This window comes from Dothidotthia symphoricarpi, assembly GCF_010015815.1.
Source record: "Dothidotthia symphoricarpi CBS 119687 unplaced genomic scaffold P153scaffold_2, whole genome shotgun sequence".
Classification (NCBI taxonomy): domain Eukaryota; kingdom Fungi; phylum Ascomycota; class Dothideomycetes; order Pleosporales; family Dothidotthiaceae; genus Dothidotthia; species Dothidotthia symphoricarpi.
The window spans coordinates 1,908,842-1,924,511 of NW_022985009.1; the positions used below are offsets into that span (position 1 = coordinate 1,908,842).

The 15,670-nt window shown below is 46.1% G+C and overlaps 6 protein-coding genes across 6 annotated transcripts; 2 read left to right on the top strand and 4 right to left on the bottom strand.

Annotated features, from left to right (window-relative positions):
- Positions 1 to 318: 318 nt before the first annotated feature.
- Positions 319 to 3,775, bottom strand: P153DRAFT_392944 (glycoside hydrolase family 3 protein; the record flags this gene model as incomplete). The annotated part of the gene is made up of 4 exons (XM_033671193.1): positions 319 to 677; positions 1,132 to 3,209; positions 3,297 to 3,616; positions 3,686 to 3,775. The coding sequence occupies 4 exons, from the start codon at positions 3,773 to 3,775 to the stop codon at positions 319 to 321; spliced, it is 2,847 nt and encodes a 948-aa protein (XP_033528732.1).
- A 641-nt stretch (positions 3,776 to 4,416) lies between these two features.
- Positions 4,417 to 5,939, top strand: P153DRAFT_252426 (putative hexose carrier protein; the record flags this gene model as incomplete). The annotated part of the gene is made up of 4 exons (XM_033662726.1): positions 4,417 to 4,449; positions 4,528 to 5,236; positions 5,286 to 5,468; positions 5,524 to 5,939. Coding segments are annotated over 4 exons (1,341 nt in total), but the record flags the coding sequence as incomplete, so codon positions are not given.
- P153DRAFT_420062 (uncharacterized protein) lies at positions 5,872 to 7,627 on the bottom strand (the record flags this gene model as incomplete). The annotated part of the gene is made up of 5 exons (XM_033672223.1): positions 5,872 to 6,006; positions 6,213 to 6,938; positions 6,993 to 7,213; positions 7,271 to 7,455; positions 7,596 to 7,627. The coding sequence occupies 5 exons, from the start codon at positions 7,625 to 7,627 to the stop codon at positions 5,971 to 5,973; spliced, it is 1,200 nt and encodes a 399-aa protein (XP_033528734.1). The 3' UTR covers positions 5,872 to 5,970.
- An 857-nt stretch (positions 7,628 to 8,484) lies between these two features.
- On the top strand, positions 8,485 to 10,222 carry P153DRAFT_280431 (benzoate 4-monooxygenase cytochrome-like protein P450; the record flags this gene model as incomplete). The annotated part of the gene is made up of 3 exons (XM_033663076.1): positions 8,485 to 8,713; positions 8,766 to 9,220; positions 9,272 to 10,222. The coding sequence occupies 3 exons, from the start codon at positions 8,485 to 8,487 to the stop codon at positions 10,220 to 10,222; spliced, it is 1,635 nt and encodes a 544-aa protein (XP_033528735.1).
- Positions 10,223 to 10,904: 682 nt separating this feature from the next.
- On the bottom strand, positions 10,905 to 11,525 carry P153DRAFT_353506 (uncharacterized protein; the record flags this gene model as incomplete). The annotated part of the gene is made up of 3 exons (XM_033666443.1): positions 10,905 to 10,989; positions 11,165 to 11,190; positions 11,247 to 11,525. 3 exons carry the CDS (start codon positions 11,523 to 11,525, stop codon positions 10,905 to 10,907), a joined length of 390 nt encoding a protein of 129 aa, XP_033528736.1.
- Positions 11,526 to 12,556: 1,031 nt separating this feature from the next.
- Positions 12,557 to 12,934, bottom strand: P153DRAFT_274853 (uncharacterized protein; the record flags this gene model as incomplete). The annotated part of the gene is made up of 2 exons (XM_033662932.1): positions 12,557 to 12,634; positions 12,722 to 12,934. Coding segments are annotated over 2 exons (291 nt in total), but the record flags the coding sequence as incomplete, so codon positions are not given.
- Between the last annotated feature and the right edge of the window lie 2,736 nt (positions 12,935 to 15,670).

The window sequence follows — 15,670 nt, forward strand, 5'->3', positions numbered from 1 at the left end:
ATATAATGGAAATCATACCAAACCCATGCAGGATATGGAGTTGAGAAGACTCCAGTTCTTAACCGAATTCTAACTTGCAAGTACTTTGCTTGGTGATCGCTAAAGAGTGGTAAGGGATTCACATGTGACTAGAGCCTTCAATCAATACACATAGAAGTTTACTGTTCCATCGCCACTCTACCGCGGAACCCTGATCCGACGAACCATGATGATCTTGGCAACCCAAGCGGAGGCAGCCGTCACCATCGAGAAAGCAGCGCTAGAAGCAAGCGTAGGAGTATATCTCGGTTCATCAGCAGGATTCTAGACATACAGGATCTAAATGAAGGAGGAAACCATGATGGTTATGACGATGAAAACGGTAGCCGCCTTATTCTCTTTTGTCTGACCGCATACCGAAGCGCACCAGCCAAGGACAAGGGAATTGACACCACATGTGCCAATGGTGAAGATCACTTTGGCCATGTGTCGGCCCGCCAGGTTGAGAATCGTGAAAGCTGCGATGAAGCCGACGGTCGCCACTATTTTCGAGATGGTGATATGACAGATACGCTCATTGAACCTGTCGGACGACGAGGACACCGCGATGGTAAGAAATCTGGCAATGAGGTACGGTGGGCATAAAAGGGCCAACGTTATTGTTCGATTGGAACTGAGAGTCTTGACCACGGTCGAAACTGCACAGCAATATCAGCGCTTTCAGTATGAGCATATGAGAAGGTTGCACGTACGAAGTTCTTAAACCATTCACAGCTAGAAGCATATGCGCCATCGCATCAAAAGGCCACACTACCGAATCACTGACAGCTTGCGAAAGGCGCTTTTCTTTCCTGTCGCATCAAGTTCCACACTGTAGTACGCGATATCGCGTTCTTCCTGGGTAAACCATCTTGTTGTCTGGGGGTAGTCAGGAAGGATGAACCATCCAGCTACGCCAATTACAGCAGTGATAACGCCTTATAAGATGAAATGTAATCAGTTAGAGTATATAAACAACTTGCCTGCGCAATCAAGGTGATTCAAGGGTACCATTCTATGGCTCCCAAAGCCAACGTCGTTCCAGGTATACTTCCCGGGTTATAGATGAGTTTGAATCTCCAGCATCCCGTGCCACAGTTATATCGTAGGCACCAGCTTCTAGCTCCCAGCTTCCACTAATCCAGTTGGCTGCATCCCGAGCATTTACAATGAGTGTGACTGTTATCTCCTTTGCTGGCGCCAAAGTAGGAGTCTTTCCATAAGCCACAAGTTTCCGAGCAGATGGATCTTCCGCTGGAGACATGTACACTTGAACTACCTCATCGCTTGGATACTCACCGATGTTTTTTACCGTCACCGATAACTCCCATCCATGTTCTTCGCCTGGCAGCTGAGCTACGGCCAAATCGCGTACCTCGAATTCCGTATAGCTAAGGCCAAATCCAAACCACCACTGCGGTTCTATTTGGTTTTTTAGATACCATCGATAACCGACGCTTGTACCTTCCTCGTACCATACTTGTCCATCGACTCCAGGCCACAATTCCCTGCGATCTGCAAAATGTAGGTCTTGATACCTTTTGGGCCAAGTGACTGGTAAACGACCTGATGGTGTCGCGATGCCTAAGAGTATATCTGCTAATGCGTTGCCAGCCTCTTGGCCCCCGTACCATATTTGGAGTATCGTGGCAATCCGTGAATCAGATGCCCATGGCATTTCGACTGGTGTTCCTGATTGGTTTACAAACACAATCGATTCCGGACATCTTGATTGCTTGATCAGACTGCGGACGAGGCTGTCCTGTGATGCTGGTAAGGACAGGCTCCCCCTGTCGTAGCCTTCAGATTCCCATTCATCATCGAGGCCAAGTATGACTACTGTGTAGTCACTTGCATTCGACAGCGCAATTGCGTCTGTTTCGAGAGTGGGTGGTAGTTGCTCTAGAAAGCCAAGCCGTAGACCCGCTTGACTGGCGAAAACGTGCAGGGGATCAACTTCAGCTTCTTTCGCCTGCACAGAAGCCTCGGTCATATGTTGTCGTGTAGCACATTCTACGGTAATTTCGTAAGTTTTTGCAGCTTGCATATCTACAGCCCTTATAACTTCCGCGCTTCCGAAAGCATAGAATGTCTCCCCTTTCTCTTCCCAGTTGTTGTTGTCAAGTATCAGTTCTCGATCGAGGTACAATCTTGCGCTCCCAACAGAGGAAACACTAAAAGAGTGCATTCCGCTCCTCGATGGGGTAACCGTCGAGGTTAGCCGGAACGAATATGGCTTGCCAAGCATGTCTGTGGGAGCAGTGTCAAACAAGTCGACGTAAGAGCTCGTTCTGAATTGCGTCGCTTGGATAGGCCCGGTGAGATTGGTCGTTGAGAAAAACTCCAAGCGTAACATGGCGCCGGAGTCCGTCGGATTTGTTATCATGTGTGGCATCAGCCTCCATTGCTCTGACGAGATCAAAGGGAGCCATTTGTTACTGTACATGCCAGAGCAGTAATTGACTTCGACCGATACTCCGAGACTTGCTGTCAAGGTTTTGAAAGCCTCTATCGGTTGACTGAGGTACTGAGGATTCATGCTTGCCGAACCTCCACCGCCAGGTGTACACATTTTCGATTTTGAACCAATAAACGCCACCTTTTTACCGGCTAGTTCGACAGGTTTTAGGGGCAACGTTCTCTCGGAGTTCTTCAAAAGAACTGCGCCCTCTGCGGTTATCCTTCGTACAGTTGTAATGTCTTCATCATTAGTGGATGTATACTCCTCTTGCAGACGAGTAGCTTTTGCGTCTGCCTCGTTTAGTCCAAGCAGATTTAACCTCTTCACTAGAGTCAAGAGACGACGACAAGACGCATCAACAGCTGGCTCCAAACCTGGATGTTTCTTGCTGTTCAGAGCTTTGGTAAGTTTTTCCCCTCTTAGCTCGGAAGGACCTGGCATTTCTAAGTCGCATCCTGCTAACACACTTTCAACAGTAGAATTTGTGCCACCCCAATCGCTCATTACGAGGCCTTGGTAGCCCCACTCCTTGCGTAGAATGTCATTGACAAGAGTTTTGTTTGAATCCATGTGCTCTCCGTTGACGCGATTGTACGCTGTCATGAAACATCCTGGCGGGGAGGATGACTTAACGAGCATCTCGAAAGGTCGGAGGTAGATCTCGCGCAGTGCTTTCTGCTCAACGTTCACGTTAATGCTGAATCGTTGGTACTCCTGATCGTTCGCGACACTTGCGAAAACATCAGCATTTGCAATGATCATCGTGCTCCTCTGATAGGCCTGGAATATGGTAGGTTGTATAGACTGGGTTACTCACAAGTGCTTCGCTGTTGCTACTACTTCTCCACTCTCCTGCACACCACTCACATAATCGATCGCAAGCGTACCGCTCAAGAATGGGTCTTCAGAGAAGGACTCAAAGTTTCTCCCACCAAGTGGATTCCGTGCACAACATACAGTCGGTGCCAACAAGATCTGGGACCGTTTCGTTTTCGCCTCCCTACTCAAGACGCGGCCTATCTCGCGGAGATCTGACTTGGACCATGTAGATGCCAGTAGCACGGTAGCAGGGAGGAATAATGCACGCGGTCCGTCAACTATTTGATTCCCTCGCGCCCCGACCGGGCCATCTGTTGTCTTTGACCTGAATTAGCGAGAGTGTTTCATGCTAAATGATGTTTACATTAGTTGCACGAATATGCATACCTTCAAAGACCCGATACCCAGACGACTGATTTCTGACGTTTGCCACCCATCAATACCAGATAGTAATGCCACTTTCTCGGTCCATGTCATCTGATTCAAAAGGTACTCGATATCGCGTGATGCCTGCCGTGACGGTTCCATTCTTTCTGGTTTCGCTAATTGTCAAAAACGCTTCGAAGTAGAAGAAACAGTATATAGGCCTTTCTTGGTTCAAATTCCTCTCCTTGTTCGCCTTAAAAGTATCCGAGATTCATATAAGCTGTCTTGTGCTTCCTCCGCTATCTCTCATAAGGCTTTCCACTTTCCTCCACACTTGAGGATCTTTTCTACATTTTGGGTTAGTGCACCTCGCTAACCAATCCTCCGTATCTTAAACTCAACTTGTGCCGGTGATATCCCGAACGTACAGTTCGTCGCAGATTACAGCTCCAGTACCTGAACAGGGTATCGCATGATAAGCAATGTTGAGGTCGCATCGAAGCTTAAGTCCGATAACGTAGAGGTGACTTACGCTAGTGTTCAGATAAGGTATCTCTTCAATGTGACCAGTGTTTAGATTTCCTTCCATACAATAAAACGTTGTGGACTTCATCTATGATTTCTTCAATACCTAGTATCCTGTAGTCTCGCATTTTCTAATTGGCCTCACCATGGCGGACGTCAACGAACGACCTACGACGCCCAAGGAGAAGTTTTTCATGAGCATCATATGTTTTGTTGCAGTATGGAACTCAGCGACACAGGGTTACGATTCTTCTATGATGGTAAGTCTTCTTTTCACGCTCAATGTCAACCGAAAGATATATTTTGTAGACACAGCTCCTGTTGACATCATTCTCCAGAATGGACTTCTCATTCTCCCTTCGTACGCGGACTACTTTCGAGTCAGCGAGGGTGTCAAATCACTTGACGTCTCTATCGTCTTTGCCGGGTGCGTAGTTGCCACTCCATTTGCCGGCTGGATTTCCGACAAGTACGGTCGCAAAAAAGCCATGGCCATAACTGCACTGCTCGCCATCTTTGGAGCAGCGATTCAATCTGCTGCCGTTCATTTCGCCATGTTCTGCGTTGGACGTTTTATCGTCGGCATATCAATTACGACAGGGTCTGCTTGTTCTCCCAACTACATTTCTGAAGTAGCTCATCCAAGACACCGCGTCTTCCTTACAGGTGTTTATGGCTCCACATGGTATGTAGGGTCGCTCCTGGCAGCGTGCATAACTTTCGGCAGCCAATATATTCAGAGTACATGGGCGTGGAGGCTGCCGTCTCTATTGCAGTTTATCCCATCTATTTTGTGTTTAGTACCACTTCCTTTCATACCCGAGAGCCCGCGATGGTTGATATACAAGGATCGACACGATGAAGCCAAGGAGGTTCTGATCAAGTACCATGGCAATGGCGATCCGAATTCCACACTAGTAGCTTTAGAGTTTGAAGAAATTCTGCAGACCCTTGAATACGAAAAGTCGGTTCAGAAGACTTCGTTCAAGGCTCTTGTTGCCACCAGGGCAAATAGATGGAGATTTGGCATAGCTCTTGCCGTTGGCAGTAAGTTCCTCTCCCACGATACCACGATGATCACGACTAAACAGCTCAGTCTTTGGTCAAATCTCGGGCAACAACATCATCTCGTATTATCTCGGAAGCGCACTCGATAGTGCCGGCGTCACAGACGTGCCATCGCAACTTGCTATCAGCATCGGGTTGAGCGTATGGAATCTTGTCTGTGCCATGATTGGCAGTGCATACATGGATAAAGTTGGGCGAAGGCCTGCTTCCTGTATGTACATTCGAATGATGTGCATGGCTGTTTTGTTTTGCTAACATGTGATTAGTATTTGTGTCTGGCTCTATGGGTGTGTTGCTCCTAGTCAACGCCATAATCACGAGGTTTTACCTGGATAGCCCAACGACCGCATCCTCTGCTGGATCGGTGCTGTTAATCTTCCTATTCTATGGTTGCTATTCTCTTGTATGGACACCATTGGCTTGGATTTACCCTATCGAAGTTTTGAGCTACTCTCTTCGTGCGAACGGTCTGGCAGCATACAGTGGTGCTTTGTATCTTGCTGCCTTCTTCAACACATACGCTATTCCATATGCAATGGAATGGTCCAGTTGGGGGTTCTATCTGATTACTGCGCTCTGGTGTCTAGTCGGAGAAGTTGCCATTGTGTGGTTCTACTTTCCAGAGACGAAGGGAATGACGCTGGAAGAGGTGGACAAGATATTTGATGGTCAAACCCACTCTGGACTGGAAGGTCTCGGCGTTACAACACAAATCATTGAGATGAAGACCAACGGTCAAAAGAAAGACACTGTATAGTTTAGCGATAGCCAGTAGCTAATCTGATACAGAGGTGGCGAGTACAATTGAACATGAGAATATGAAAGAAGCCTTGGTCTTACAATTTAGACACATAGTTTAGTCTAGGATGAATTGATTAACTTGCTCACGCGCTGTTAGGTAAGTTGGCAGATGCGATTCTAACCTTCCCAGCCCAAATTACTTTTTATGACTTACAACGCTCCAATCTTTCTGCACATTTATGCCCGTAGTGCGTTCCGCATCTGGCATGATGTCACCGCCATCATTACTTAACCGCATCATCTCAATTTCAGTCTGGTGCTTTCCATGTGCATTCCTCACAATCTCAAAGTCTTCCTCACTATCTAACCTTGTGAGTCCACCGACGGTAGAAAACAAGCCACCAGTAGCTCCTTTCTTGCGGGGTCTGGACTTTCGCGAATCGTCGGTGCTACCAAACGGGCGGGAGGGGTAACCGCTACTGGGTCCAGGCGATTTGGCGTCTGAAATCCGGGACCCGTTGAAGGAGAAAAGCTTGCTAAGGCCGATGAGACTGAGTGCGGGTTTGAGACTCGGAAGGCAGGCGCAGACCAAGCCAATGTTGATTTCGACAATAGACCAGACGACGATCTCGCGGAAGTTGAATGTTACATCGCCGGATGTAGCGATTGGTATCTGAAGGAAGATAATGAGGCGAACCAGTGAGACAACGGCAATGAATGTTCCCAGTACGAACATGCCAGCGATGACGAGTCGTTGCGCGATCGGCGCATGGAGTCGCCACACGTAGGGCATCGGTATCGCCACCACGATTATATCAAGGATAACGTTCGGTATAGATCCGCCTAAGTATATAGATCGAATTGGGATACACTTTGCTTCTGTGATGGTGATGTCCCATGCTGCTTGGACAGGTATGCAACTAAAGACAAAGCACATCAACTAGCGAAACCAAGGTCAGTGTGGGGTATTCGAGCTGCAGATAGAAGTACTCACCATCGCGATGTACCATGCTGCGCACATCCCTGCCACAATCCATATCACTGTTCTCGCGTTGACGGAAAACAGACGCCAATAGAATGCGAGGACTGCAAACTTGATACATGCAATAGCAAACGTGTAGAACATCTGGGCAATCCAAACACTCTTCAAGAAGTCAATGACCATCAGGGGATGCGACAGGTTCGCAACATGTCGCCCGAGCATAGATCTCATACCTATGATGAGTGAGTAAGTGCGCTGTGTTGACCCATGAACTGAGGTAGAGGACTTACCAATCATGCAAGTCCAAAAGAAGCCGTTAGCTAATACGAGGGCTACCACAGTTGTGTAGTCATCCAGACCGATATTGGACCTTCCGCCCGCTCTTCTTCGACACCATAGTTTGAGAGGGACGACGACCATGACAAGCGCGTATGTCGAGTAAGCCACGCCATCAAGACGGTGAAGGTAGGCATCGCTGGTGGCAGTTAGCGCTTAGTCAACCATGAGTGTTCATCAGCTTGGAAGTTTGGACGGGCACCAAAGTCTCAAGGTACAGCAATCAAACGCCTTGTATGCATATGTTGAGGCTCGAAAGGAAACAAAAGAAACACTTACACACTTTCTTCAGACTTGAATACGCGTTCCATCTCGTCCAGAAAGCTTCAACAGACTTGACAGTAATCTTTAGGAGTGTGGGGCATGATTGGGACTTTGTACGAGTAGTTGAGAATTCTAGAGCAAGTGACAAGAACCCTGTTCCAACCCTGACTGCCGCGGAGAGGTGAGTAATGGTCGATAGTGACTCCTGCCATCACAACGATTATTTCGCCCCGAACTCTACATTACCATGACCGCGCGTCTGCAACCGCCACCAAAGAAGCCGAACAACACGCGCCTATGGAAGATTGTGCATCCACAACATAGCGCTTGGCTGAGGTGACGCAAGTTCATCATGGAATGACAATGCCCTTGACCGTATCAAACGCATTGCGTAAACCCCAATAGAACAACTGTAATTCGCGAGTGATCGGCAGGACGTCTGGCACAGGGTGTTTGGCCGGGCCGTTGCGAATGACTAGCGCCGCTGAGTCGTCCTACCACGTCCGTCCCATCTGGGGACAAACCTCCGAATATAGGCGAGGTGCATGTATATAGAGTTCAAAAGATACAGGCGTCTATTCGCATCCTGGTGAAAGTTCCACGAATCTTGAATCAGAGATCGCCATTCCCCACGACTCATGACTAGTTGTCATTGGTTGAACTTCGCTTGGGGATGAGAAGCGACGTGCCTATATCCGTTATTGTATAGTGGGGCTGACCGCGCCGCTTTGAATGCTTTTTCTCGGCAACCGCGAAGAGTAAGGTAAACTGGATAGCTGTTATCAAGTTGATGGTCATTGGTTTGTTCATTCGAGCGGTATTGAAGTGTACCTAGGGAGTCTTCTGTCCTTCTCTTTCCCCTCCATTCATCCCCACGTTACTCGGACTATTGCATTTGCTCAACATGTCTCTTCATGACCATTTGAACGAGGTGTCGTATCCTAGTCTTCGGGTGCTGGGAAGTACCCTGGTCCTATCGTATATAGTCTTCACTGTCATATACCGGCTCCATTTCCATCCTCTGGCAAAGTTTCCGGGGCCATTCTGGGCTCGTTTGACTGTGTTCCCGTCATGGTGGCATACTCGTATGGGGGATCGCCACATCTGGCTTTACAGTCTCCAAGAAAAGTACGGTGGGTACAGCAATGCGATAGACGAGACAATTGCGGGGCTGATATTGCACAGGTATTGAGTTCCGATACCGACCTGACAGCGTCTTGATAAACACTCCTTCTGCATATAGGAAGATCTTTGGTCCCACTGGAAATGTGAGGAAGGCCGACTATTACAAAGTATGGCCGCGCAACGTTAATACACATAACACTTGGAACACGACAAGCATCGACATGCACTCCCGCAAGCGACGGGTTATGAATCATGCCTTCTCTGAGAGCGCTTTAAGATCAGCCGAGGGTTTTCTTCATACCAATATTGACCGATGGCTTGAGCTCCTTGGGGCGCTGGCTGAGACAGATGGCGACTGGACAGCATCCTTGAACATGTGCGACTGGATGAATTGGCTTGTGTTCGACATTCTTGGGGACCTATGCTTCGGACAGTCGTTCGGCATGAAAGAGCCAGATAGCAAGCTACGCCATGTGCCTGAGATGATGGTCGAGTACCTGAAGCTAATCAATCCAGTAAGCGCACCATCTGTTTACTATACTACATTGAGGTGCTGATATTTGTAGATTGCATGGGGTCCGCTCGGCTCAGCATGGGTATGGATGAAGCCTCGCGGCCTCGACTGGCTCTTGTCAGTCGCCTCGCCGCGGGCCGTAGTGCAGTGGCAAACCTTTGTAGACAATTGCCTTGCGAATCGCACACTGGTTCAGCAAGACTCGGAAAGAGACCCAAAACCTGATAGCGAAGTTCGGAAGGACTTTTTCTACTGGCTTTTCAAGGCTGAGGATCCTGAGACCGGCAAGCGTGGCTATACCCTGGACGAGCTCTTCGGCGAATGTGATCTCCTTACTATTGCTGGTTCTGACACGACGTCGATAGTGCTTTCGAGTGCGTTCTTCTACCTCGCGCGACGACCGGACGTGCAGGCCAAGCTCGCAGAAGAGATTCTCTCTACATTCTCAAGCTATGGTGAAATTACATCCGGCAGCAAGATCGTCTCGTGCAAATACCTCACCGCCTTCCTCGAAGAGGCCTTGCGTATGACACCTCCTGTTTCCGCTGAGCCAGCCCGTGTGGTTCTTCGAGGTGGTACGACTGTAGACGGCCACTACATTTCCGAGGGATTGCACGTCAGCACTGGCTTATATTGCCTCAGCTTTAACAAGGATGTTTACTCTGAGCCTTTTACATTCCGGCCTGAGCGATGGATCGTAGCCAACGAGAGAAACCTGGGCTCTTCTGTTCAAGACGTTGCCAAAGCACAAAGTGCATTCTGCGCTTTTTCTACTGGTTCCCGCGGCTGTGTTGGAAAGAACCTAGCTTGGCTGGAGATGCGCATCGTTATTGCCAAAACTCTGTGGACGTTCGAAGTGAAGGCTGATCCAACCAACAAGCTTGGGGGAGGCGACCCGCGAGGTAAACCAGGACGGCAGCGTGAGGATGAATACCAAACGTATGAGATGTTTGTATCAAACCGCAAGGGTCCAATGGTACACCTAAAGAAGAGGGTTCATTGAAGGGTGCTATCGTATACTATTCTATTTGTACAAAGATCATGGTCGAGAGCAAATTTGCTCGTCACCAGATGTGACATAACACAAGAATAGGTAGAGATAGCAGACGCCAGTTTTACGAACCCAAATAGACGAAGCCCCAAAAAAAGCAATTGATCGTGCATGTACTCGAATGTTGTGTAGCGGTGAGAGCGTTTATGACAAAGTCCGTGCCGCTTTATGCGATGGAATTTCAGGCGCTGATGAGGTACATAACGATCGTTTGCTCTCAAGTATAACTGGCCCGTTTTGAAGACGAAACACAGCTTGCTAATTGACGACGTAATGATACAAGCAATCAGCGGCCCATCTTTTGCTGCATAAGAACTATCTCTTGTTGAGCGTAACGAATGCATTTCGCGACTCTCAGTTCACCGGTTGCGGTACGTGGCTATTTTAGATAGTCTGGAGCCGCGACATGTTTCTTTACGCGACGTCAAATTCCCTCAAGGACTCACAGCTGAGTCCCGCGGAGATAGAGCTTGGACTTTGTACCGCGGTTTCCGCTCTTTGCGCTTGTTACCTAAGCACAGCTAAACCTCTGCAACAACAGGCTTATTACTGTAAGTAGTATTATTATTACTATATTAGCTATCTTTGAAATGGAAATAATATATAATAAAAAAGATTAGATGTCGTGGTATTCTCACGCCTTCTCTATCTGGCCCAGAACGGCGCGGGTGAACTCCTTGGTGGACAAGTTGCCGCCCATGTCTCGTGTGCGGACCTGGCTGTAGGGGTGTTAGTAGCGTAATCAAAATATCAGCAGAATCAATCACTTATCTATTAGCAATAACCTTGTAGACGGACTGCGAGATGCGGTTGGCGTGGTCGTCAAGACCAACATGTCGCAACATCATGGCGGAGAAACTACGGGTCTCACAACCCTTTCCCAGAACAACATACTTATCTACCCGTTCTCGCTCCCCTCTCTACAGAAGAAATACTATACACAAGTCTTATCTTGTACTTGCACGCTCACACACACACTTTCTCTCTCCCCCTCCAGTGGCGACTTTTTATCCCGCTTTCCCCGCCCTAGATGGTGGATACCCGGATTGCATACGTCCACATCCCTCGGTTTCGGGAAGGGTGCGAGGCCGAAGTAATCCATCCGTGTCGTGTTGTGAAAGGACGCCAGCGGGGATGTAGTCGGAGGCGTGGGCTTTCTACTACGAGGGGTGGGTCGGGATTGAAGTGTTGGAGGATCGGGGTGGTGGTGAAGGCTGCGTAAAGTTTTCAAGTCGTTAAAGGGGCCTTGCGGCATGATTCGGCAAAGGCGAACTTGACTGACGTTTGTCTTGGTCCGGGCTACTAACGGTGCCGGCTAGGGAAGGAGAAGCTATCTATACATTGTCGGTAGAAGGTTTTGCGAAACCGAGGAAGGCGCGTACGTCCTTTATGTGTTTCCTTATGCTCTTTCAGATTTCTCACTGTAGATTAAGATGTGGTGTAGAATATGCAGTGCAGAATACGTCGAAGAATAGTCGTAGGACGTTCATTCACGTAACGTTGGAACGTGCTTGGTGCGTTTGCTAGCCCAAACGGCAATCACTAGGTACGTACCCGAACAGTCCATATCGCGTGTGGAAGGCTGTCAGCCACTCGTCGTCTGCCGTGATTCGGAGACGGTTGAACGCTGCGCTAATGTCGAACTCAGTGTAGTACTTCGCGCGACCATGTCTGTGAATGTATCAGACACCAGTAGCACCAGTATCAACGAGAGCTCTCAGGTTGCTCCAGGTCGTGGCTTACTGAATTGAGCCAGAGTATTGCGATACAGCGTTTCCAAGAACCAGGTGGAGAGTCGGACTATAATTCAGCAGAGATTCGGTGTGCGCGCGGTCTCAAGGAGCGACTTATCCTCGGGACGAGTCTTTTCCCTTCTTAAAAACGGTCTGCGGCTGTGACGTCCTCGAGAGCGCGAGGAGTGCGCAGATTCAGACGAGTCAGATCGGACAGAACGAGTACCGGCGCTGTAGGCTCGGACTTGTTGTCGGGGAATAGCCACGGAGCAACTGCTAGAGATGTGACCTTTCTCGTTGCACTTAAAGCATTGTCCTTCAGCGATTATCTTCTTCCGTTCGGCTAGTTAGAGGCGTCAATCTCCATTCCCACCAGGTACCGATCTTGCTTGGTACTAGTAGTCGTACGTGCAGTCGGGAGACATCGTAGGTCATTGAAATACAGGGAGATCAGGTTAGCATAGTCGTCCAAGGAGCGCGGAATTGTAACGCCGACCATGGCACGGCCACGGCGTAGTTCGTCGGAGAGGGAGCGGCGCAGCTGGTTTATCTGGGCTTCTTCTTTCAAGTTCGTGTCAGCTACGGGACGTCGCAATTCGGCGAAGTGGGAGAGGAAGCTCTTCTTCCCTTGCTTCAGGTTATTGAGTCGGCTCCAAGCATTCAGTTCGCCATTCCGGTCACCGTAGGTCGCTACAAGAAACTGTATGAAGCGGTCTACAGTGCAAATATCCTCACCTATTAAAGGGTCGATTAACGTAGCAGGGTCGCGTTCGAGGCGGGAGTGTGCGTAAATCAGTTGAGACCTTTCTTCGGGGAAGTGATCGACATTCCCCTCCAGCTTGTAACGTAGTTTCCTTAAGAAGAGGGAAAGGTCCTTCGTCTTGTTGTTGAACGCTGGCGGATCAGGTAGTCGTTCGGATCGGAAGTTCTTGTCAGTTCGAATCTCGGTCGTAGGTGGGGTCTGGATTGCAGGCATAGAGCCATCGCCAGACGCTGACATGTTGACGGAGGCTGGACCATTCTCGGTGTTCGTAGCGTTAGGTCGTGATAGTGAGGCTGACTGGACTAGGGCAACTAGTGGTGCCTCGAGGGTAGAGCTTCGTAAGCTAAGATATATCTAGGTAGCTAGCGTGTGTGCCTTAGTAGCGCTTAGTCAATTAGCAGTCAGGTGTCAGGCAGCCGGGAGGTTACCGTGACATTGATGGACTAAAAAACTGTGAATAAGAGCCCTGCAGTCGACGTTAGTTGTGAATAACACCGACTGGAACCCTTACATCATGTAATTGAAGGAGAACTCGCTGGTTAGAGTGAATGCAGTATTCTTATTTCCCTGTTCCTTCATACTTGTTAACAACCTCCGCCCTATCTCCTCCGTAATCCCTACCCCTCTTCATCTTCTCCAGGTTCTGCTAGGCCGGTAGCGCTGACGTTATCCGCGTTTGCATCCGTCCCCCACACCGCAATGTCGACCCTACTTCCGCCTACAGTGACGAAGATGATCTTGTCAGTGTTGCTCATCCTCATCGCCTCAAGACAAATCATGCGTGTCTAGACCACGTTCCGCGATAGACATTGTCTTTTTCACGTGCAGCACGCTCCGCATCCTCTCCTACGCTGCTGTGCCCCGTTTCATACAACACTAGCGCGGTAGCTGAAGCCTGGAAGGTAGCACGGACAGTCGGCATGGCCAAGACTTCGTTCTCCCCGCCAAGATCCCTCTCTGCGCACACGAGCAGTACAGTGTCGTCTTGTGTTGACCTCTCGTCCATAATGGCAAAAATGTCGGTTATAATTTCCGACTCCGTATCCTTGCGAAGCTTCAAGAGCAGTTGGTGACATTCTTGAGGCGTCTTTCCAATAAATGGAGAGTTTGGGTCGCTTCCGTCTTCCCTTGGTGCCTTTGATGCCTCGTAGTAATAGTCGTCAATGCTGTCCACGAAAACAATGTCCAACTCGTCCTCGTCGACGCCGTTTTCCTTAATGAAACGATCCATGATCTGCAACCCTCGCTAGAAGTTAGTATTGAGCCGAGCCTAGGGAGTGGGTGGAGGGAGGATAGACGCTACTAACCTCTTTGCGTAACAGAGCGGCGTAGACTACAGGAAACAAGAGAGTTCCCATCTTTTTAAATTTAGGTAAGTTGGGTATAAGAAGAATCGGGTTACAGTTAGGGCGAACAAAAGCAATTAACAGGCTCTTACAACAGTATAGTGTTATAAATACTTAGCGTAATAGAGAAAAAACGTATACAAGATAGAATATAGAATACTAGTAGTATAACGTATATAACTTTTTAGCCTTTTAATATTACCTAATTTAGTATCTTCCTACCTATAGGGTATACTACAGTATCTTCCTACTAGCTTTTAGCTAGCGTAACTATCTTCTTATACGCCTAACTATAGCTTAATACCTTTTCTTATTTCTTTATTAAGCTTTCTAAACTACTAAGCTAATAACTTTAAGTAGAAGTAGGTATAATTAGGTATAGGCACTTAAAAAATATCTCTAATGTATATATATTAAATTCTAAGTATCTAGTTATTCTAGTTCTAGATTATTTTAAGATAGTATAATTAAAAAGTATAGTTAGAAATTAGATAGAATACTAGATATAGATTAATAATTTTTTCTACTAATAATAGGTTTAATTAGAATATTTAGTACTACTTAATATATATTTAAATTTTTAATTACTTAACTATTTAAGTTATTTTAAGTATTATAAATTTATATTATTATTATTATTTTTTTACTAAAATATTAAAGTTATTACTTTTTATTATCTTTAGTAGTTCTCTTAATTAAATTTATTTACACTTAATAAGCTACTTATATATACTTAAGTTCTTATACTTATTACTAAATACCTTTATTTAGTCTATAAAAACTTATATAAATAGTTACTTCTATACTTAAGCTATAGTATTATAGATAGCTCTAAGTATATAAGAATTAAAAATATAATACTTATATTATTTTAAAATAGAGCTGTATATAGTATTTAGAGTAGATATTAATATAAGACTTTAATATTAAAGTCCTATATTAATATTAGTTTATAGTTACCTAGAAGTTACTATTTCTAATATTAAAGTTTATAATTAACTACTATAAGTTACTATTTCTATTAATAAAGTTTATAATTACCTATAAGTTACTATCTCTAATCTTAAAGTTTATAATTACCTATAAGTTACTATTTCTAATATTAAAGTTTATTATTTCCTAGAAGTTACTATCTCTAACGTTAAAGTTTATAATTTACTATAAATTACTATCTTAAGCCTTAAAGTTAAGAAAATTATAAATTACTATTCTTAATACTAAAGTTATAACTACTATAAGTTACTATTTCTAACGTTAAAGGTTATAATTACCTATAAGTTACTATTCTTAATATTAAAGTTTATAATAACCTATAAGTTACTATTCTTAATATTAAAGTTTATAATTACTTATAAGTTACTATTTCTAACGTTAAAGTTTATAAGTTACTATAAATTACTATTTTAAATTTTAAGTTATACTTAACTTTATTTTATTATTTCTAATATTAAAGTTTATAATTTAGTATAAATTACTATTCTAAATACTAAAGTTATAATATACTATAAATTACTATCTTAAGCCTTAAAGTTAAGATTATCTATAAATTACTATTCTA